Here is a 24633-nt window from a genome sequence, read left to right as displayed (position 1 = left end):
GGTTTATTACATTGAATTCACAACACAGAAACAGGCCATTCGGCCCAGCTGGTCCGTGCCGGTGTTTCTGCTCCACACCAGCCTCCTCCCACCCCTCTCCATCTCACCCCATCAGCAGCTCCTTCCATTCCCTTCTCCCTCCTGTGTTTATCCAGCCTCCCCTTGAGCGAATCTATACTATTCGCCTCAACCACTCGCTGTGGTAGCGAGTTCCACATTCTCACCACTCTCTGGGGAAAGAAGTTTCTCCTGAATTCCTTATTGGATTTATTTACATTTTAAAAAGGGGGCCCTGCATAAGGTGCAATGGTCACAATCTCTCCTGTGACCGTTGCACCGATTGTGGGAGACTTGATGGTCATTGCCCTGTTCATTTGGCACTTTTTAATTTGAGATACAGCAGCATCAAACTTACTCAACTTTTTTTTTTGTGTTACAGGTCAAATCTTGCTTTTGTTTTCTAAATGTGACCCATTTTAAATGCGGCATTAATTTTTTTGGTTCTATTAATGTTTGCTATCCAGTAAGCGTTGCTGAAAAGGTGCGTCAACAGTCACGGTTTCTAATGAATCCCCCCTGCCCTGCCCCCCTTTGCAGGTGCAGAATTTAGCAATAAGAAGTCAGCAGGGTACAGCAGCAACCGTTCAGCCTCAGCTTCAAAGCGTCACTCTGAAAGCAACCACTTCAGCTCCGCAAGCTACCAATACCTCTCAGGCGAAACCTTCCAGCCAAGGTCCTCTCACAGGCAGCAAGGGAGCCCAGCCCGAAAACATGGCAGAAAGCGGAAAGAAGGGAGAAAGCATCAATTCTTCCAGCGCGGACAGCAGGGGCATCAGTGTGACCCACACAGCCACGCCCGTGACCGCACACCCGCTCATCACCACAGGTAAGCTTCTGCCTTCAGCAACAACAACTTGGCATTGATAGATACAGAAAACTCTTTTTTATCCGGCACCGACGGGACCGGCGTGGTGCCGGTTTATCAAAAAGTCCGGATTACAGAGAGGTATAGTAAAAGGTACGAGAGCCCCGTACACGGCCACAGATCCAGGCGTCCCTGTTGCATAGCAACAGGTGCAGGAACCCCGACCACAGACCAAGCGTCCCTGTTGCATAGCAATAGGTGCAGGAACCCCGGTTACACGGCCACAGATCCAGGAACGACCACTAATATGAAGTAAAACTTACCTGAACCTACTCCTGAGTTTTGCCGGTTAACAGAGATTTCCGGTTATTTAGGTGCTGGTAAATCGAGAGTTTCCTGTATTTGTATTTTTTTGTGCTCGTGTTTCTGAGAGCGGGGGGCTCGAACCCACGAACTTTAGACTCGGCGGCGAAATGCGCTACCCACTGAGTCGCGACGGACACCTCCTGCGTCGAGTTGCTCAAGGATTTGTATTCACTGTCCTTCCGCAAAACCAGAATACTTGATGCTGACTCGGCTTTGGTGCTTGTTGACTTTCCCGGTACTTTTTCGTCATGTTTATACTTTTAAATGAACCCGCGTGCCTTTGTTTTCAAGCTGAAGTATTTTTTGCAATGGGGTAAACCCGTTCAGTGTGCAGCAGTCTGACTTCAGCCAGTGGCTTGTTGCATTGTTCCTGAAGCCTGAATCTTATGAAGGTAGAAGGCAGCTGAGATAACAAAGTTCGGCAACGTCCCGGCCTAGCATTAAAACTAGGCCAGCCGCAGGACACTGAACTCCGTGTGCGCTGCAGAGAGGCTCGCCCTGTCCGCTCAACACAATTTGCCAGGGTTTATATTCTCGCTAATACAGAAAGAAAATACTGCAGATGCTGGAAATCTGAAATAAAAACAGAAAATGCTGGAGAAACTCAGCAGGTCAGGCAGCATCTGTGGAGAGAGAAACAGAGTTAACCTTTCAGGTTCTGACGAAAGGCCATCGACCTGAAAAGTTAACTCTGTTTCTCTCTTCACAGATGCTGCCTGACCTGCTGAGTTTCTCCAGCATTTTCTGTTTTTATTTTATATTCTTGCTTGTTAACCCTGTCAGTGCCAGGGAAACGGGAGCAAACTGGGCCGTGGCTTCAGTAACCCATTTATGATACAGATCTGCTGATGGAGCAGCGGCTGAAAATCGTCAGCGGATTGGCAGCATAAATGTTGCAGGGTCTAGAACCAGGGGTAACAGGCTCAGGATAAGGGGTCGGCCATTTAGGACTGAGATGAGGAGGAATTTCTTCACTCGGAGGGTGGTGAATCTTTGGAATTCTCTGCCCCAGAGGGCTGTGGGTGCTGAGTGGTTGAGTATATTCAAGACTGAGATCGATAGATTTTGGGATATTAAGGGAACCAAGGGATATGGGGATCAGGCGGGAACGTGGAGTTGAGGTAGAAGATCAGCCATGATCTCATTGAATGGTGGAGCAGGCTCGAGGGGCCGAATGGCCGACTCCTGCTCCCCTCGTAGGTTCTTATGCTTTCAAATCTGGAACCGGTCTCCAGATGTTGGAGACACAAACTGGAATCTACCTTCAGTGTTGGAGCCACTCTAAGCACAGGCCCCCTTCCTACGTGCCTCTGTACACAGCCACTGGGGAAGCTTTGGAAACCAACCCAGGAGTGTTGAGGCCACCTGCAACACCTCGGTTGCCTCAGATGAGATCAAATCTGGGACCTTCCACGGAGGGGAGGGGAAGGGGGCGGAGAGATCGGGCAGCTGCAATCCATTTCTCTGTAGGTATGAGTCCAAAGCACAAAACGGCTGCTAATTTGCTGCCAGTTCCTCACTGGTGGGAATCTGAGCGAGGTTAGAGATTGGTTGGTGCGGGACGTGGATAATGTCGCAATGCTGCAATAGGTACAGGGGAGGGAGGGGGTTTTCCTAATGATGTCGAGTCTGAGACACATTGTTGGTGCAGAGTCGAAGGTGCTTTACTCCACGTCCGAGCTCTATAAGATCTGACACTGAAAATAGAAATGTTTAATTTCCCAACACTGATGTTCCTCACATTACTGAGCATCGAATTCACAGAAACAAAGATATAAAGGGATGATATTATTGTCTGGCAGTGGGTGGGCTGCCTGCACACACTGGCTGGCTGTGTGGGGGCCAGCTTGTTGCGTCTGTACCTGCCGTCCCCAGCCGCTAGCTGCAGTCAGAAATAAACCACGAGCACAAGTGGCTCTCTCGTATCGCCGCATCCCCCTCTGGAGGGTACACTCTAGCGTAGATGAGGCGACTTGTGTCCCGCAGGAGGCCCGCCTCGTGTCTTGTGTCCCGCCTTTAGGAGGGGCTTTACTCGTTTACACAGGCCAGGCCGCATTGTATTCTGACCTTTCAACCCACCCGTGCGGCCCATCGGTGTGTGTCTGCTGTACAAACAGAAAACGCTGGAAACACTCAGCAGGTCAGGCAGCATCTGTGGAAAGAGAAAAACAGAGCCAACGTTTCAGGTCGATGACCCTTCGTCAGAAAGAAGTATACATAAAAGCAATTTAAATCAGCAGTTAAGAGTGAATGGCCTCCTTCTGTACTGTACAGTTCTATGATTCTATCGTGCGTAACTCTCACCAGTACATTACCTGTTTTCTGAGACTAAGGTAACAAATAAGCCTCGATTTTGCAATCACCTGCACCACAGTGCAGCAGACAGGTTGTGGCATATTTTGTAATATATAGCCAGTAGAGAGATATGAGCAACACGCCTCCCTTTGCTGAAGAGTTGGAAGTCTTGCTGCAGGATGTGCACTGAAAGAGGGTGTGCCCCTTAAAGCATGATAGTCACTACTGCGCCATCTGGGAGCAACCATTCCCAGCACTTTGTATAACCATCACTTTTTTTGCCGACTCTTTCATTGTGCCTAAGCTGCAGGGCATACATTACTCTAAAGTGGAGGCGGCAGGCGAGGAAACGCTAACAGATGCTGAGGTCTCCAGGCCAAAGTGATCAGTTCTAACGAAGGGTCATCGACCTGAAACATTAACTCTGTTTCTCTCTCTACAGATGCTGCCTGACCTGCTGAGTATTTCCAGCATTTCCTGTTTTTATTTCAGATTTCCAGCATTTTGCTTTTTGTATTAGTGTGTGTCTGCTGTTAGTCCACCCAGCGCTCCTCCTGACTCTCGGCCTTGTGGTGACGGTGCATGCGAGAGCTCCCCACCATCAGCGATTCTACCGCAGGGCAAGTACAACACCGCAAGGATTAGCTTATTACAGAAGGCTTTTCATTGGGCAATGGAGTGTATAAGATGCACCATTTGAGGAGGCTGGTGTGGAGCATGAACGCTGGCATCGACAGTATTGTGTATTGAGTATTGTGTGCAGTTTTGGTCGCCTTATCTGAGGAAGGATGTTCTTGCCATGGAAGGAGTGCAGCGAAGATTCACCAGACTGATACCTGGGATGGCAGGAATGACGTATGAGGAGAGATTGGGTCGACTGGGCTTATACTCGCTGGAGTTTAGAAGAATGAGAGGAGATCTCATTGAAACTTATAAAATTCTAACAGGACTAGACAGACTAGATGCAGGCAGGATGTTCCCGATGGCGGGGGAGTCCAGAACCAGGGGTCACAGTCTAAGGATAAGGGGTAAGCCATTTAGGACAGAGATGAGGAGGAATTTCTTCACCCAGAGAGTGGTGAACCTGTGGAATTCTCTACCACAGAAGGCAGTTGAGGCCAATTCATTAAATATATTCAAGAAGGAGTTGGATATATTTCTTAAGGCTAAAGGGGTCAAGGGATATGGGGAGAAAGCAGGAACAGGGTACTGAATTTGGATGATCAGCCATGATCTCATTGAATGGCGGAGCAGGCTCGAGGGGCCGAATGGCCGACTCCTGCTCCTATCTTCTATGTTTCTATAGTGTGGCGCATAAACGCTGGACATCGACAAGTTGGGCCGAATGGCCTGTTCCTGTGTTGTGCATTCTATTTAATAACTGGGCTATAAATTCAAGATAAGCAAGACCACACACTGAATTCAGTCCAGAGGTGGACACATGCATCCTTATCAGTGCTTAAAGTGATTTTTCATGCTTTGGAAAGGATAATTATTCAGTCAGTTCCTAGTTAAAGACACAAAGATGATGAATAGATCTCTCTGTGGTATTCAGGAGTTAAGAGGATTTGGTGAAGCAATGGCTGTTGTTTATGGGACAATATCATCTTGCAGCTCGTTTTGTCTAAGCCTGTCGGGTATTAGTGCTTACATCAGGAATAACTGAAGATGAATTGATTATGCGGCACCGGCACTAATGGACACTCCGCTGGCTGGATGGCAGGTGCTTGTACCCGATCCGCACCATTCCTGGGATTAGTCGTAATAATCTTCTGTAATCCATTATTGTGGTTACTGTTGAGGTGTCAACCGTGGTTCAGTGGGCAGCACACACTCTCGCCTCGGAGTCAGAAGGTTGTGGATTCACAGTCCCACTCCAGAGATTTGAGCACAAAAATCCAGGCTGACACTCCCAGTGCAGAACTGAGGGAATGCTGCACTGTTGGAGGTGCCGTCTTTCAGATGAGACGTTAAACCGAGGCCCCGTCTGCTCTCTCAGGTGGGTGTAAAAGATCCCATGGCACTATTTGGAAGAAGAGCAGGGGAGTTCTCCCCGGTGTCCTGGGGCCAATATTTATCCCTCAATCAACATCACTAAAACAGATTATCTGGTCATTATCACATTGCTGTTTGTGGGAGCTTGCTGTGCGCAAATTGGCTGCCGCGTTTCCTACATTACAACAGTGACTACACTCCAAAAAAGTACTTCATTGGCTGTAAAGCGCTTTGGGACGTCCTGAGATTGTGAAAGGCGCTATAGAAATGCAAGTCTTTCTTTGTTTTCTTTCTTTACAATCACCGGCATATTTTCTGTCTTTTGAATAACCAACCTACAGTTTTCTTTTCCAATTTTCTTCCCGTTGTCCGATCCTCTCCCGCAGGCACTGCCTCATGTTGGGTTAATGTTGTGTGGGTGAAGGTCCATCGGCATTCTTCACGGGTGATTTTAGATAGTGGGTGGCTGGTCCACAACCTGGAATGAAGTGACCCCTCTTCGAAACGTGTGTGGATGTCTGCTGGAGGCGGACAGCGTTGGTCTAGGCTGTGACACCTCCCATGGTTAAATAGGCTGCGGTCATGTCTCATCTCACACATGAATAAAAGTAAATTTAGGGTCCATTAACGGGCGTGAATTTACATATTCAAGCGGCACGAGGCCTGCAGAAGCCTAAAAAAAATGTGCTTGAAGAAACATGGCAGTAAGGCTGTGAACTGGAGAAGTTGCAAGGGTCCTGGGCCAGCCTGAAGATTGAAGAAGATCCCAGGATTGTTACCTGTGGGATACCCCTGGCTACCCAACCTCGGACAGTTTGCGAGTCCCAATGTGGGTGTTCACTTGCGCTCCCGCTTCCAGCCCAGCTTTCTGGTGCAAGGTTCAGCCTGGGGTAGGCCCAACCCAAGAGTGGGTTTGTGACCTGGGACAGGAGCAGGATAACCTTCCCTCTGACTGGCGCAGTGTGGGTCCTAGAAGTTTATAATGCAGGATGAGATTTCTAAGCTGTTGGAGAGACGTGTTGATCAGCATGGACTTTTAAAAAGGTCGATTGTACTTGACCAATCTTATAGAATTCTTTGAAGAAATAACAGAAAGCGTAAATTAAGGAAATGCAAAGGATATGGATTTTCAAAAAGCATTTAATAAGGTGCCATGTAACAGATGTGTGACAAAGATAATGGCACACTGAATTAAGGGGAATGTGGCCACATTGATTGAGAGGTGGTTGGAGGGCAGAAAGCAAAGGACAAGAGGTAGTTTCTCAGACTTGATAGCTATGGTGAGTGATGTTCTCTTGGAGTCTGTGCCAGGGCTGCTCCTGTTTGCTATATACATAAATGACTCAGACTTGCGAATTGAGGGCACAATATTGAAATTTCCTGATGACATCAAATTGCGGAGCATGGCAAAAATGTGAAGAAATTTTGAAGGACTGCAGGAGGGCATAGGTGAGCAGCAGGATGGGCAGATAGGTGGCAGATACAGTTTAATGTGAAAACGTGTGAAGTAATATATGTTGGATACAAGAATGGGAAATGAAATACACCTTAAATAATAAGATACTAAATGGAGTATAGGAGGAACGGGACCTTGGTGTGCAGATACACAGATCGTTCAAGGTGGCAGTGCAAGTTGATAAGGCCATAAAAAGGTCAAAGGATACTTCTGTAGAAGTATAGAATCCAAAAAGCAAGGAGTTAACTTAATGTTGAACTTTTACAAGACTTCAGTTAGGCCACATTTGGAGAACTGTACACAGTTTTGGGCGCCTTGTTTATAAAAAGGATATAAAGCAATGGAAATGATACAACATAGATTCACTAAGACAACACATGGGATGATGGGTTGTGGTTATGAACAAAGACTTGAGAAGCTAGGTTTTTTTTTTCCCCACTAGAACTGAGATGGTTAGGGGGTGACCTGGTGGAGATCAAGATTATGAAGGGTTGTGATCGGGTAAAATGCGCCAAAATCATTTCACTAGCCAGCAAGACAGTAACAAGAGTGCACAAATTTAAGATAATCACACAAAAATGTCAAGAGATCTTTATACAGAGGGTGGTTACAACAACAATAACAACAACTTGCATTTATTTTTTAATTCGTTCCTGGGATGTGGGCGTTGCTGGCAAGGCCAGCATTTATTGCCCATCCCCAGTTGCCCTTGAGAAGGTGGTGGTGAGCTGCCTTCTTGAACTGCTGCAGTCCATGTGGTGAAGGTACTCCCACAGTGCTGTTAGGGAGGGAGTTCCAGGATTTTGACCCAGTGTTGAAGGAACGGCCGATATATTTCCCAGTCAGGATGGTGTGTGACTTGGAGGGGAACTTGGAGGTGATGGTGTTCCCATGCACCTGCTACCCTTGTCCTGTTGACACCGAGCCACATGAGATATTAGGGCAGGTGACCAAAAGCTTAGTCAAAGAGGTAGGTTTTAAGGGACGTCTTAAAGGAGGAGAGAGAGGTAGCGAGGCGGGGAGGTTCAGGGCGGAGATTCCAGAGCTTAGGGCCCAGGCAGCTGAATGGCCCCAATGATGGAGCGATGAGAATCGGGGATGCGGAAGAGGCCAGAATTGGAGGAGCGCAGAGATCGCGGGGGGGGGGTTGTGGGGCTGGAGGAGGTAACAGAGATAGGGAATGGGCGAGGCCATGGAGGGATTTGAAAACAAGGATGAGAAATTTAAAATTGAGGCGTTGCCGGACTGGGAGCCAGTGTGGGTCAGCGAGCACGGGGTGATGGGTGAACGGGACTCGGTGCGAGTTAGGACACGGGGCAGTTCTGCATGAACTCAAGTTGAGGGAGAGGGCGCGGCCATGGAGGGATTTGAATTTGGAATCCTCTGCCATAAACCATTGTTAAAACAGAGTAAATAAATTCTTTCAAAAGGAAATTGAATAGTTGCTTGTAAATGAGGAATATTGAGGGATATGGAGAGTGAGTAGGAGAGTGGTGTAAGATCAGATGATTTGTGTGGAGGTAAATGCTGGTGCAGTTATGATGGGCTACCACCAGCCTGGTTGAGATCAACCAACTCAACACCAATCAAACCTGGGACCTTCATGACTCGTGAACTCAGTTAAACACCGGGCAGTGCTTTCACCACCCGAGCTATTCAGGAACCCCCCCAATGAGTTGCCCCATCTCACTAAGTCTCGCTGTCTGGGTTACCCTTCACAGCCAAGTGCTTTAGCAAAATTTGATAAAGATACCAAACTTCTACTCCAGAGTGTCTAAGGGGAAAGTTCTGCTCTTTGAGTTACTGATCCAGTAACTAAATGAGAAATAGTTTAGCTTCAGATTAATACCCTGAACATTGATATTTAGCTTTGTAACACTGTGCAAATGATCCGCTTCCGAGCTGCACAGATGATTCAAGAATTATACAGTTAGTCTGCGTTAATTCTCTTCTAATGCCTTTCCCTGATTCTAATTTGCGTCCTTCAGAGATGAACCCTCGCTGTCTCCGGCCTCGTTGGATATGTTGCTGGAAATGCAGCCAGCGGTGTTCCCACTCAGGCGGCAGGCTTTTCATTCCTGTCAGACCGCTTGACCCAAAGCTGCTGCTACCTTTAATCCTGAGCCGCATGAACAGGGAAGCAGACAGTGTCTCAGCGATATGTAAAGAGGGATTAGAGGCCTGGGGCCTGGCTTGGCGAATGATCCCGAGAGAGAGCGAGAGAGAGAGAGATGGGGGGGTGCGCGAGGAGCTGTTTAAATAAATGTATACAAAAATATAATTATTTGCTGATTAATTACTCAATCCCTTCGAATTAGTGGAGACATTTTCTCCCTCAGCTGACACGAGAACATTTTTCTTTATAATTGGAAAGTGCGAGGAACCCAAGTTGCCCAGTGGATGTGATGGTAAAATATAGGCTTTATATTGTACAGAGCTGCTTGAACTAGGAGTCTGCTGGGGCTGTAGAATTGGTGCTGTATTACGGGGTGGAGCCCATGTCCCCATCATTTTTTTATTTTGTGTGCGCGGTCCCTTTAACAGGCTGCGAGGCCCATTCACAATCCTGCACACGTGAAATCTCCCATTTGAAAAGCCGGTCCCGGGCTGTGCGGGATTCCCAGACGGCCGTGAGGCCGCGCAGCTTAGCGGGAATGCCGGTGGCGCCCAGGCAGCAGAAGAAAAAATCCACCTGCGCAAACATGCTTGTGATTTGTGACTTACGGGTTTTATTTTGGGCTCTGGACCTTCTCATTTAACTGAGGGCGCTGGCCGGCTAGCGGTGAACGGGCTGCCTGAACACTTGGGTGAACATGTCCAGAAGACCTGGCCGTGCTGTGCTGTGCTGCGCTGTGCCTCCGGTGGGTGTGGGGGAACAAACAACCTCTTGAGGTGGCTCTCTCCGCAACTGGAAATACCTAAAGCCACTCATAGAATCACAGAACGGTTACAGCACAGAAGGAGGCCATTCGGCCCGTCGAGCCTGTGCCGGCTCTCTGCAGGAGCACTTCAGCTAGTCCCACTCCCCCGCCCTTTCCCCGTAGCCCTGCAAATTTCTTTCCTTCAGGTACTTATCCAACTCCTTTTAGAAAGCTGTGATTGAATCTGCCTCCACCACCCTTTCAGGCAGTGCATCCCAGATCCTAACCACTCGCTGCGTAAAAAGGTTTTTTCTTACGTCGCCTTTGGTTCTTTTGCCAATCACCTTAAATCTGTGTCCTCTGGTTCTCGACCCCTCCGCCAATGGGAACAGTTTCTCTCCATCTACTCTGTCCAGACTCCTCATGATTTTGAACACCTCGATCAAATCTCCCCTCAATCCACTCATTTACAAGGTGTCGGCCGTGGCTCAGTGGGCAGCACTCTCGCCACTGGGTCAGAAGTTTGTGGGTTCAGGCCCCAATCGAAGGACTTGAGCACATCATCTAGCTCGTCACTCCAGTGCAGTGCTGAGGGAGTGCTGCACTGTCGGAGGTGCTGTCTTTCGGATGAGACGTTAAACCAGGTGGGTCTGCTCTCAGGTGGGTGTAAAAGATCCCAAGGTACTATTTTGAAGAAGAGCAGGGAGAGTTATCCCCGGTGTCCTGGTCAATAGTTATCCCGCGACCAACATCACTAAAATTATCCGCTCATTATCACATTGCTGTTTGTGGGAGCTTGCTGTGTGCAAATTGGCTGCCGCGTTTCCCACATTACAACAGTGACTACACTTCAAAAGTACTTCATTGGCTGTAAAGCGCTTTGGGTCGTCCTGTGGCCGTGAAAGGCGCTGGAGAAATGCAAGTCTTTTCCTTTATTGCGGCACCTTTGCTGACAGCAGGGTCTGCGGAACACTAGTGGGAGCTTTCCCAAGGTCCTGAGTTGTTTAGATAGCTGCAGTGTCAGTTCGTGTGTTTGCCTGCTGCCGGCAGTGCTTTAGAAACCGCCAGAGACTGTAAACGGGGTGGATCCCACAGCCCTGAGAACCGCAGGGTGTTGCAAAGCAGAGCAGCGTCTGCTTGAAGAGGTTTTCTAATATTGTCCCTGCGTAAATAATGTATAAGCTAAATGACCGCGGCACACTGTGAGGCGGGGGATGGGGGAGGGAGATTCTCCCTCTCCACTTCATTTATAATGGGCTGTTTCTCAGCACTCTCTTGGCTCTCTCATCAAGAGCAGGAAACCTCCCAGGAAGTGTTCAGTTCCCCAGGGCAGTGAGCTTGTTAAATGTTGCAGCCACTCGCTCCGAACACACTCTCATTTCAGGAGAAGCTTCCTGTGAGCCAAGAGGGCATCGGTGATGTGCGTGGCTGGTGTTAATGGGGTTAATCTGGCAGGAAAGGCCTGCAAAGGGACAATTGGTTCAGGTTAGTGGGTAATGAGGACACGAGGTCTTGTGGCCGGACTGACTGACCCTGGGCCTCTTCATCCACCCACAAATGGCAGCAATGGTAAGTTTCTAGAATGTTTTGTGCTTTTTGCTCATTCATAGTTTAGCATGTTCATCGACTGACTGTATCGGCTTCTGGCAAATAATTAACTTCCGAGATAACTAAAACTGGATATCTGGTTACTGTTTGAAACTATTCTCCTTTGCTCCGTATTTAGTCATCAATTGTAACACCTTAATGAACCAGAGATTGTTTTAAATCCTGTGCACATTCGGCAGATCTGACTGTGATCCCTGTCCTTTCAGCTGCACTGTGTGGGAGTATAACTTTCCATTGCAGGGCTAAGTTTAATGTCATGATACAGATCTGTACTGACGTATCTGAGCTCTTTCCCCCGCTGTTTAAGGCATTTCTGTTCTTTCATTTATTTGACTGGTGACCCACACAGGAAAGTGGCTCCACCACCAGTACAAAGTGATCAGATACATAAATCCGTGCTCATGAGCTCCGAATAGCTCTGTTTAGATTGAACATTCTAGATTAGGTAGAAATATAACCAAGGTCAGATGAATCATGGTGTGTTCTCGAGCATGTTCCTACACAGGCAGTATGTCCCGGATGCTCCTCCTGTTATTCAGTCTAGTTTCCACAACACGTTTCTGCCAATTGAGACGTCTCCACAGCTCAAAAAAAAAATCAAGTTAATATTCTTACCGACTTACTGCTGGTGAGATTTCTACACGTCTCCTCGGTTATGCAGGCATGTTTAGAAAGAAAGACTTGCATTTCTAAAACGCCTTTCATGACCACCAGACATCTCAAAGCGCTTTACAGCCAATGAAGAACTTTTTGAAGTGTAGTCACTGTTGTAATGTGGGAAACGCGGCAACTAATTTGCGCATAGCAAGCTCCCACAAACAGCAATGTGATAATGACCAGATATTTTTTTTTGTTATGTTGATTGAGGGATAAATATTGACCAGGACACCGGGGAGAACTCCCCTGCTCTTCTTTGAAATAGTGCCGTGGGATCTATTACGCCCACCCTGAGAGAGCAGACGGGGCCTCGGTTTAACATCTCATCCGAAAGACGGCACCTCCAACAGCGCAGCACTCCCTGGGAGTGTCAGCCTAGCTTTATCTGCTTGAGTCTCTGGAGTGGGACTTGAACCCACAATCTTCTGACTCAGAGGCGAGTGTGCTGCCCACTGAGCCACAGCTGACACGGTTTAGGGATCTTCAGCACGCACGCTAGTGGTGGTGGGATGAGGGAACTGTTGGTAGCCGGGCTGGTGCGCAGGAACGTTTGCCGGTGATGCTGGTCACCAGCGCCGCAGTGTGGTGGCATTTACCACCGGTGTCCTGTTGCATTTGCCGGCGATGTTTGTAGTGTAACCCACGCAGTGTCCACGAGTGCACAGGAATGCTTACAAGAATAGCAGGGCCCGCTTCTGTTACTCAAAGGGCTGTTGTCAGCGCTTTGGGAAGTTTTCCATCTGTTTACTGCGTGAAGAGCCGTGGGATTGATTTTTAACGTTAACGGCGCTGTGTCAACGGAAGTTGGTTTCCAGTTTGCTCAGGTCTTGGAATATCCTGAAATGGTCGGCACAGAACCCCCCTCATGCCCCATCTCTGCAGTCCCACCAAACAAGCCCTGGGAATTTGTCACCGTTCCGGTTTGCAGGAGGGGAGGGGGGAACTGTGCTGTAATGTCCATGGCTGTTACAAACACCCAAGGAAATGGGTTTGCATTACTCACTCTTTAAGAGTGCAGAAGGTGGTAAATTCTGACTATTCAGACAAGACTGAATATCATAGAATCATAGAAATTCACAGCACAGGAGGAGGCCATTCGGCCCATCGTGTCTGTGCCGGCCGAAAAAGCTCTCCAGCCTAATCCCACTTTCCAGCTCTTGGTCCGTAGCCCTGTAGTTTACGGCACTTCAAGTGCATATCCAAGTACTTTTTAAATGTGATGAGGGTTTCTGCCTCTACCACCCTTTCAGGCAGTGAGTTCCAGACCCCCACCACCCTCTGGGTGAACAAAGTTCTCCTCAAATCCCCTCTAATCCTCCGACCAATTACTTTAAATCCATGCCCCCTGGTTATTGACCTCTCTGCTAAGGGAAATAGGTCCTTCCTATCCACTCTATCCAGGCCCCTCATAATTTTATACACCTCAATTAAATCTCCCCTCAGCTTCCTCTGTTCCAAAGAAAACAACCCCAGCCTCTCCAATCTTTCCTCATAGCTAGAATTCCCCAGTCCTGGCAACATCCTCGTAAATCTCCTCGGCACCCCCTCTAGTGCAGTCATATCAGTGTTTATTGCATTGAGAAACACAAAGTATAGGTAGCAAACACAGGAACATTAAAATCCCAAAGACTCGATGGTTCGGTTTTCCTGCCCATCCCTTTGTTTATATGGGAGGGGAGGGGTGATGGGGAGGAGGACTCCTCTCAAATACATGAATCCCTGTGGCTATGGGAGTGCGACATGCTTTCTTCAAAAGGTTAAGGTCTTTGCTGAAATTTAGATTGGTGCAGGGCGGGGGGGGGGGTGGTGGTGGTGGTAGATAACTTTATTATGTTGAGGAAATTGGGATGGAAATTTTAAACACAGCAACTCTGATTTGCTGGTAATGTAATTATGGCAAGAGGTTCATCGGGGTTTGTATTCAGGTGTAAAAATTCACACATTTCCACTTTCTGCCCGTGCTGGGCTAGCTGACCTCAGACGTGGCAGTTCAGCTGGCTTCCATGGAAATATGAGCCAGGGCTCCTACGCTTGACCAGGTCCAGTGACTCGGGCTGGAAAGTATGTGTGTAGACGTTGCTTGATGCGCGTGTACGTGTGTAGACGGGATTGGGATGCTCACCGTGAGCGAATAGTCTGCCGTGACATTGTCCGGGCTCCCAGATGGCGGACAGCTACTTGGTCAAGGCCTGAGATTGACCGATGCCCATGGAGTGATGCCCCATCCTACATCCGTACGTACTTTTAGAAGAGCAGTGAAAGTCGGGGGGAGCGGGAATAAAATTCCTCAATAATCTGTAAAGATCAGCGCTGTATTAGAGTGTGAGAAAGAAATAAGAAAGACTTGGATTTATACAGCCCCCTCCGGACGTCCCAAAGCACTGTACAGCCAATGAAGTACTTTTTTGATGTGAACCAAGGGGCTAATGAGAGTGAGGAACTTAAAGTAATTAATATAAATAGAGAAAAAGTACTTGAGAAACTAATGGGACTAAAAGCCACTAAATCCCCTGGACCTGATGGCCTACATCCTAGGGTTCTAAAAGAGGTGGCTGCAGAGATAGTGGATGCATTGGTTGTGGTCTTCCAAAATTCCCTGGATTTTATGAACGGTCCCAGCGGATTGGAAGGTAGCAAATGTAACACTGCTATTTAAGAAAGGAGGGAGAGCGAAAACAGGGAACTACAGGCCAGTTAGCCTGACATCAGTCGTTGGGAAAATGCTGGAATCCATTGTTAAGGAAGTGGTATCAGGGCACTTAGAAAATCATAACATGATTAGGCAGAGTCAACATGGTTTTATGAAAGGGAAATCGTGTTTAACAAATTTATTAGAGTTTTTTGAGGATGTAACTAGCAGGGTAGATAAAGGGGAACCAGTGGATGTAGTATATTTAGATTTCCAAAAGGCATTTGATAAGTTGCCACATAAAAGAATGCTACGCAAGATAAGGGCTCATGGGGTTGGGGGTAATATATTAGCATGGATAGAGGATTGGTTAACAGACAGAAAACAGAGAGTAGGGATAAACGGGTCATTTTCAGGTTGGCAGGCTGTAACTAGTGGGGTGCCGCAAGGATCAGTGTTGGGGCCTCAGCTATTTACAATCTATATTAATGACCTAGATGAAGGGACCGAGTGTAATATATCCAAGTTTGCTGAATATACAAAGCTAGGTGGGACAGTAAGCTGTGAAGAGAACAGAGCGTCTGCAAAGGGATATAGATAGACTAAGTGAGTGGGCAGTAAGGCGGCAGATGGAGTATAATGTGGGGAAATGTGAGGATATTCACTTTGGTAGGAAGAATAGAAAAACAGAATAATTTTTAAATGATGAGAAACTTTCAAATGTTGGTGTTGAGAGAGATTTGAGTGTCCTTGTGCAAGAAACACAGAAAGCTAGCATGCAGGTACAGCAAGCAATAAGGAAAGCAAATGGCATGTTGGCCTTTATTGCAAGGGGTTGGAGTATAAGAGTAAGGAAGTCTTGCTACAATTGTACAGGGCCTTGGTGAGACCACACCTGGAGTACTGTGCACAGTTCTGGTCTCCTTATCTAAGGAAGGATATACTTGCCTTGGAGGCGGTGCAACGAAGGTTCACTAGATTGATTCCTGGGATGAAAGGGTTGTCCTATGAGGAGAGATTGAGAAGATTGGGCCTATAGTCTCTGGAGTTTAGAAGAATGAGAGGTGATCTCATTGAAACATACAAGATTCTGAGGGGGATTGACAGGGTAGATACTGAGAGGTTGTTTCCCCTGGCTGAAGAGTCTAGAACTAGGGGACATTGTCTCAGGATAAGGGGTCGGCCATTTAAGACTGAGATGAGAAGGAATTTCTTCACTCAGAGGGTTGTGAATCTTTGGAATTCTCTACCCCAGAGGGCTGTGGATGCTGAGTCCCTGGGTACTGCACCAACAGCCTAGATTATGTGCTCGAGTCTGGAGTGGGGCTCGAACCTACAACCTTCTGCCTCAGAGGCAACAGTGCTACCAACTGAGCCCAGTTGACAAATAGTCAAATATGTAGCAACTATTCTGTGCCAGCAATATTCCATAAATAACACCGAGGTAACCGACCGGTTAGCCTATCTTGGTGGCAGTAGTTGAGAGTTAATTGGCTAGAATACCAAGAGAACTCCGTCTGATCCAAACAATCCTATATTCAGAAGCAGAAGGTACAGACTGACCTGAGGACAGAACACACAGGAGATGTTAATGCAGACTACTTTGCTGTACCAGTACAATGCCAGACACCTTTGCATTGCAATACGCAACAGGCTGGATCTAGTTAGTTGAGCAGGTTCATTCAGGACTCCGTATAATGTCTACACTTGTCTGCAACCAACTGCTGCCTTCCATGTAGCTTAATGGCATTGCCAGTCAGACCGCCTTTGAGTTGTCGGACAGCCAGCCAGAGGGATTGAGGAAACAGCCTCAAGTGCTACCATGGCTCAGAAGCCACTGCTTTAGGAGCCTTACTTCAAAATGTGACACATTAACACACAGCGCTGTGGATGCTGAGTGAGTATATTCAAGGCTGAGATCGATAGATTTTTGGACTCTAGGGGAATCAAGGGATATGGAGATCGGGCGGGAAAGTGGAGTTGAGGTCGAAGATCAGCCATGATCTTATTGAATGACGGAGCAGGCTCGAGGGGCCGTGTGGCTGACTCCTGCTCCTAATTATGTTCTATAAGACATCCAGGCTATAATATATTTTGAAGCTTTGTAAACACAGGACACTGTACATCAGAACCGAAGGACAGTAAGCAGTAGATTTTAGGAATTCATGATAGGAGGTCACCGGGTTCTGTACCTAGCTTTGTCCCAGGAACGTGAATTCATTAAAATCTACCTTTCATGTGTTACCTCAATATTCAAATTACGATTGCGAATATATCGAGGAATTAGAGAGCAGTGTAACCTGAGTGGTGATGGAAGTGATTGAGATGCTACAAGTTTTCATCTAAGGAGCACAGAGGCAGTAAGAGGAGGTCACCGTGAAACCAAAAGAAATTAGTTATATCCCATGAACCCAGTGCAGTTCTTTGACGAGACATCTGTTGATGAGTATCCAGTGGCTATAATTTAATTACATTTTTAAAAAGACATTTGATAATAAGGTTCTATATGTGAGGCTTTTGAAAAAAATTAAGATCGACAGAATTACCTATAAGCTCATTTGCTGGATTGAACATTGGTTTGCTAAGGTCATGATAAATACCTGAACACAGAACAGTCGGGGCTTGTTCTGGGGCTTGTTCTGGGGCCCTTGCTGTTCACACTATCCATTGATGAACTGAAGGAAAGGTTGCAATATTCTAAATTTGCTGATGATACTAAGCTAAGTGGCCATGTGACAAATGGAAGGGAGTCAAACAACAGGAACGGCAGGGGGTATTTTAATTTATGTAAATTCGAAGTCATGCGTATTAGCAAATGAAACTTGAATCACGTGTGCCCATTAGTGAAAGTTGATTTGATTTTGATTATTGAGTTGTGATTATTGATCACTAACTGTGTCCAGTCAATCGGAAGCTGTTATCAATATGGTTGGATTGATCGGCAGGACATTTGAGCCTATTGTGAGCCTGTATAATTCATTGGTAAATCCACATTTGAATTACTGTCTGCCTACAGTGTTTTTTATTTCAATTTTCTCCACTTCCTCTCCTGAAAGCTTTGACTCCTTGCTGGGATAGGGTTCCTTGGGGGCTCCTCCAGTGCTTCACAATGTAAATAACCTATTACCCATATATGATTGATGATGTGTGAGAGTCAACATGCGCTCGTCCAACACTCACAGGCATTCTTCCAGTTTTCTAGATTGGAATCACTGTCCAATCTTTCCCTCCTTACCTTGGGGACACTGCGATCACTTGTAGCACCTGACCACTGCCCATTAACTGAGATCAGTCAGCAATACAGCACACTGGCCACTGAATCAATGTCGGCCTGTATGCCTCAACCACTTGCTAGATAAACTCCCTTAGCAATCAGGGAGTTGCCAGCACACAAGCTTTGAAAGAACATTAACGCATTGGGGGAAATTAAAAGAAAAATGACAAAGGTGTTTGGCTCTCTACTCCAAAGAGATTTGCAGAACTGAACTTATTTTCATTAGCGCGAAGATGATGGGGGGGTGAGGAGAGAGGGAGCGGGGCAGCGACATGAGAGGTATGAACAATAGGTCAGTTATTTAACTTTCGCTATGGTCAGAGAACAGGAGGACACGAGTACAAAATGTACAAAGCTCAGGCAAAAACATAGAAACATAGAAGATAGGAGCAGGAGTAGGCCATTCGGCCCCTCGAGCCTGCTCCGCCATTCAATGAGATCATGGCTGATCATCCAAACTCAGTACCCTGTCCCTGCTTTCTCCCCTGTGGACAGAATACCAGAAAAAAGGTTGTTAGTTAGCATTTAAAAAGACTTGGATAAATGTTTGTTTAAGAACACTTTCCAGTGGCCCGGGTGTTGCTCTAAGCCAACAGTGGTCAACACGTAGCTTGTGAACCACTTGCCACTCTTTGGTATCATGTTGGTATCATGTTTGGATAGAGGCGGATCTTTGATTGGGTGGCCAATCACGCAGGCTGTTGTTAGGGAGTGAGGACAATCGAAGCAGGGGCTAAAAATGTGATCAGGATCTTCTGAAAGAAAGAAAGACTTGCATTTATATAGCGCCTTTCACAACCTCGGGGTGTCCCAAAGCGCTTTACAGCCAATGAAGTACTTTTTGAAGTGTGGTCACTGTTGTAATGTAGGAAACGTGGCAGCCAATTTGCGCACAGCAAGCTCCCACAAACAGCAATGTGATATTGACCAGATAATCTGTTTTAGTGATGTTGGTTGAGGGATAAATATTGGCCAGGACACCGGGGAGAACTCCCCTGCTCTTCTTCGAAATAGTGCCCATGGGATCTTTTACGTCCACCTGAGAGAGCGGTTTAACATCTCATCTGAAAGACGGCACCTCTGACAGTGCAGCACTCCCTCAGCACTGCACTGGGAGTGTCAGCCTAGATTTTTCTGCTCCAGTCTCTGGAGCAGGACTTGAACCCTTGTGGAGAAAAATATACCTGCTAGTGTCAGCGTCAAGCTCCCCCGTATCAGAGGAGCAAAGTGTGCCACCTTGTTGCCCTCAAAAATAGGGGTTTTCAAACAGCCACAATCAGACGTACCGAGACGGGCATAAAAAGGCCAGCTGGTCCAACCGACCTCTCCCACCCAGACAGCCGGCCTGTAAAATCAAATCCACTCCCGCGTCGCCCAACCTCCTGAGAGAGGCATTAAAAAAAAAAAGAAACAGAAACGTCGGCCAATTTAGGAAAAAAGCTCTGGGAGGTGGGGTGGGTGGGGACAGGTAGCCAGGATTCCTAAATAACAACAGAAAATGCTGGAAAAACTCAGCAGGTCAGGCAACATCCGTGGAGAGAAATTTGAGTTGACGTTTCGGGTTTGACCCTTCTTCAAAACTGGAGAGAAAAGGAACTGGATCGAAGGCAGGGCTGCGATCGGACAAAAGAATAAAAGAACCAAAAGAAGTAAAAGAGATTAGAAGCTAGACGAGATGGTAATGGCCTGAGGGCACTCCGCTTCTTCCTTGAACAGAGGCCCGACCAGTCCCCATCCACCACGACCCTCCTCCGCCTGGCTGAACTTGTTCTCACATTGAACAACTTCTCCTTTAACTCCACTCATTTCCTCCAAATCAAAGGTGTTGCCATGGGTACCCGCATGGGTCCTAGCTATGCCTGCCTTTTCGTGGGCTATGTGGAACAATCTTTGTTCCAGTCCTACTCGGGTCCCCTCCCTCACCTCTTTTTCCGATACATTGATGACTGTATCGGTGCCGTTTCCTGCTCTCGCCCCGAACTTGACAATTTCATTCACTTTGCCTCCAATTTCCACCCTTCCCTCACCTTCACATGGTCCATCTCTGACTCTTCCCTTCCCTTCCTCGACTTCTCCGTCTCCATCTCTGGGGATAGGTTATCGACCAATATTTACTACAAGCCCACTGACTCCCACAGCTACCTGGACTACACTTCCTCCCACCCCGCTTCCTGTAAGGACTCTATTCCATTCTCCCAGTTTCTCCGCCTCCGCCGTATCTGCTCCGACGATGCCACCTTCCACACCAGTGCTTCAGACATGTCTTCCTTTTTCCGCAACCGAGGATTCCCCTCTACCGTGGTTGACACTGCCCTCGACCGTGTCAGTTCTATCTCCCGCACCTCTGCCCTCACCCCTGCCCCTCCCTCCCGGAACCACGATAGGGTTCCCCTTGTCCTCACCTTTCACCCCACCAGCCTCCACATTCAACGGATCATCCTCCGGCATTTCCGCTACCTCCAAAGTGATCCCACCACCAAACGTATCTTCCCCTCCCCTCCCCTTTCAGCATTCCGCAGGGACCGCTCTCTCCGAGACACCCTAGTCCACTCCTCTATCACCCCAAACAGCCCTTCCCCTTCGCCTGGCACCTTCCCGTGCAAGCGGAGGAGATGTAACACCTGCCCCTATACCTCCCCCCTCCCCACTGTCCAGGGCCCCAAACACCCCTTCCAGGTGAAACAGCGATTTACTTGTACTTCTCGCAATCTAGTATACTGTATTCGCTGCTCACGATGCGGTCTCCTCTACATTGGGGAGACCAAACGCAGATTGGGTGACCGCTTTGCGGAACACCTCCGTTCAGTCCGTAAGGGTGACCCCGAGCTTCCGGTCGCCTGTCATTTCAATTCACCGCTCCATTCCCACTCGGACCTCACCGTCCTTGGCCTCTTGTACTGTTCCACGGAAGCTCAACGTAAACTCGAGGGACAGCACCTCATCTTCCGATTAGGCACTCTGCAGCCTTCCGGTCTCAATATCGAGTTCAACAATTTCAGATCATAACCTCGGCCCCATTTCATTTTTACTTATATTTTTCCACTCCTTTCCTCCCCCCCCCCTTTCCTTTTGTTTCTCTCTCACACCTGGCAGCTATCTTTTGCCCTGCCAGTACACTTTACACCTAATCCCAGCCCATTACCATCTCGTCTAGCTTCTAATCTCTTTTACTTCTTTTGGTTCTTTTATTCTTTTGTCCGATCGCAGCCCTGCCTTCGATCCAGTTCCTTTTTTCTCTCCAGTTTTGAAGAAGGGTCAAACCCGAAACGTCAACTCAAATTTCTCTCCACAGATGTTGCCTGACCTGCTGAGTTTTTCCAGCATTTTCTGTTGTTATTTCGGATTTCCAACATCTGCAGTATTTTGCTATCGTAGCCAGGATTCCTGCTCCGGTATTCCTTGATGGAAAATTGCACTTGTGTGGACGTTAGGTGAGATCAGGAACAGGTGAGGCATTGTAAGACACACCTTCGGGAGAGGAGAGTGGGGAAATTACCAGGGAACCCACTCGAGGGCAGTGCTCTACGATCAAATCCGGAAAGTCTGACCCGGTGAAATTTGCTGCTCCTGGCCGGCCTCCCAACTTCCACCGTCCGTAACCGTGAGCTCATCCAAAACTCGGCTGCCCGTGTCCTAACTCGCACCAACTCCCGTTCACCCATCACCCCCTGTGCTCGCTGACCTACTTTGGCTCCCAGTTGAGCAACGCCTCGATTTTAAAATTCTCATCCTTGTTTTCAAATCCCTCCATGGTCTCGCCTCTCCCTATCTCTGTAACCTCCTCCAACTCCACAACCAATGTTCCCTCTTATTTTTTGGGGGTATGCGGTCCCATTAAGTGGCTGCACAACCCATGCGCAAAACTTTACATTGAAGAAAGCCGATTCCGGGCTGCACGGGACCGGCCGAGAGATGCAGGGAACGTTGTCCACAGCCCTCCGAGATCTCTGCGCTCCTCCAATTCTGGCCTCTTGAGCATCCCTGATTTTAATTGCTCCACCATTGGTGGCCGAGCCTTCAGCTGCCTGGGCCCTAAGCTCTGGAATTCCCTCCCTAAACCTCTCCGCCTCTCTCTCCTTCTTTAAGAAGTTCCTTAAAACCTACCTCCTGTCCTAATATCTCCTGATGTGGCTCGGTGTCAAATTTTGTTTCACTCCTGTGAAGCACCTTGGGACGTTCTACTAAGTTAAAGGCGCTAGATAAATGCAAGTTGTTAAGATCTTTTCTTAGGCAGTCTCTCGGAACCAAGGACGACTTGCTTCCACACTAAAAATGAGTTCTCGGGTGACTGATGAGTCCAATGCGGGACCTACAGTCCCTGTCACAGGTGGGGCAGACGGTGGTTGAAGGGGTGGGTGGGTGGGGTGCTTGGGTTGACGTGCGCTGCCTGCGCTTGGCTTCCGCTTGCTCCCGGCGAAGAGACTCGAGGTGTTCGGCACCTTCCCGGATGCTTCTCCTCCACTTTGTGCGGTCTTGGGCCAGGGATTCCCAGGTGCCGGTGAGGATGTTACACTTTTTCAAGGAGGCTTTGAGGGTGTCCTTGAAGCGTTTCCTCTGCCCACCTGGGGCTCTCTTGCCGTGCCGGAGCTCCGAGTAGAGCGCTTGTTTTGCGAGTCTTGTATCGGGCATGCGAACAATGTGACCCGTCCATCGGAGCTGATTAAGTTGTAGTTAAGATGCAGGAGAAGTGTCTGTGAATCATCCCTGCGCTTACATTGCCGAAATCCGTTCACGTACTCTGATGGCAGACCCGTAGACCATTGAGAGTCTGTTATAGTGTTGTAACAGCGTAAGCAGGCACACAGACATTGCTGTCCCACGGTCTGAACTACAGAAGCAGTAAATTTAAATGCACCTTATAGATCGCCAAGTGCAGCTGCCTGAAGAGAGCTGGGGCTTAATTAACTTCCTCACCTATTGTGAAATGTTAAAAGTCGCTCGCAAGATAACTAAATCCTTCAGGGCCACTAATGAACTGCCCCAACCGAAAAGAATTCAAATTGAGCCTCATTAACTCCAGAGATGCTGTTGCAACTGGCCCTGTGGGTGGGGGGAGTGCTGGTAGTTAAGGCAGGTTATTAGCTTTCGGGTTGTCGCGTTTCTCTGCAGACAGCTTCATGGGCAGAGAGTGCTTCACCCGCAGGAGTCGAGAGGGGTCATGGGTTACAAGGAAGTGGTTCCCATCAGTCAGGACCGCGGTGCTTCACAGCCACAGCTGACTCTGTGTTAACGTTAGTTAGCTGAGAAGGGGCTGGTAGGAGAGTTGCACATTATTCTATCTTCATTCATTGAAATGACACTGGCTGTGACTTTCCCACTGCTGTTTAGCTGTGCTGCTATTTTTCTTTTAAAGAAATGACTTTTAATCTTAACGAATGTTTCGGTGCTGCTGGGTCAGAAGGTGCTGATCTCCTCCTCTGTTTACACTGAAGTAAATGGAATTTCCTCTCGGAGACCTGGGCTTTGCCTTCATGTTCAGTCAAGCAATGGGTAAAAAAAACCAAACAGATTTTTCGATTAAATGGGAGCTGCAGCATAATTAAGGCGGGCTCAGCTGTTCCTGTCCTGTGGAGAGGAGGACCTGCATTGCACAAAGAGCTGGGGGTGGGGGCGGGAGCTGGAGGGCGGGGGGTGGGGATGGGGGCTGGAGGTGGGGGCGGGAGCTGGGGGTGGGGGCGGGAGCTGGGGGTGGGGGTTGGGGGTGGAAGCTGGGAGCTGGTTACTGCTTGGGATGTGGAGGGGGCGTGCACTCACCTCTTGCTGACTGTTTCTGTTTTTCTACACATCTAATGTTTACCCAGCGCGCCTGTGTGTGTGTGTGAGTCTGAGAGAGTGTGTGTGTCTTTGTGTGTCTGTCTCGGCAGCCCTTCAGCCCGGAGATCCACAAAAAGCTCTCTCGCGTGTTTGTGTTGTAGTTCACGTCCTAACAGAGGGTAAGAGCGAAGCCTCAAACTCCGAAAGCCACGCTGCAGAGAGGCTGTCTTACTCCAGCAGCTACCTGGGTTAGTCGAGCATTGCACCCGGGCATTTTAAACTCCTCCCTTTGCTTACTGAGGGCAGCCAGACCCTTGTTTATAATTGAAAGCTGTATCTAACTGTTTGAAGCTGCTGGTTAAGGGGGAAACCCAGTTGCGCGAGTGATCACTGCACGTGTTTGCTGAATATTGGCTCAGAATATCCAGTATCACATTGAAACTTCAAAGACGGAGAGGATCGCTTGGGTGTTGATCTGCACTAAACCAGAAATGAGTCTTTTACGTACAAAAAGCCCTGCTGATTAGTCTGAGAGAATATCCTTTTTAGCTGGGATTTGATTGAGGTTATGTGAACATAAAAGGAAAGGTCATCAGCTGTGCGTCTTTCTATCACGAGGAAAAGAAGGAACTTGCATTAATATAGCGCCTCATCACAAGCTCCGGACACCCCAAAGTGTTTCACGACCAATGAATTACTTTTAAAATGCAGTCACTGTTGTTTCGCACCGAGTTCCGTTCACCCATCACCCCTGTGCTCGCTGACCTACACTGGCTCCCAGTCCGGCAATGCCTCGGTTTCAAAATTCTCATCCTTGTTTTCAAATCCCTCCATGGCCTCGTCCCTCCCTATCTCTGTAACCTCCTCCAGCCC

General features: G+C 48.0%; 1 protein-coding gene across 4 annotated transcripts in view; it reads left to right on the top strand.

Moving 5' to 3' along the window:
- phc2a (polyhomeotic homolog 2a (Drosophila)) overlaps nt 1-24633 on the top strand; it is a 313528-nt gene that overhangs the window by 229199 nt on the left and 59696 nt on the right. For 3 of the 4 annotated variants that reach the window (XM_085967521.1, XM_085967519.1, XM_085967518.1), the window contains exon 9: nt 598-886. In XM_085967521.1, coding sequence (XP_085823647.1) covers nt 598-886 — 289 coding nt within the window. Of the gene's footprint in view, nt 1-597; nt 887-11171; nt 11408-24633 lie in introns of those variants that run through there. The other variant, XM_085967522.1, reaches the window with a different exon arrangement.

Source organism: Somniosus microcephalus, chromosome 25 (genome assembly GCF_052327205.1).
Source record: "Somniosus microcephalus isolate GS21.2 chromosome 25, FLI_Smic_1.0, whole genome shotgun sequence".
NCBI lineage: Eukaryota > Metazoa > Chordata > Chondrichthyes > Squaliformes > Somniosidae > Somniosus > Somniosus microcephalus.
The sequence above is the reverse complement of the archived record's forward strand: the minus strand, read 5'-3'. Positions and strand labels throughout refer to the sequence as shown.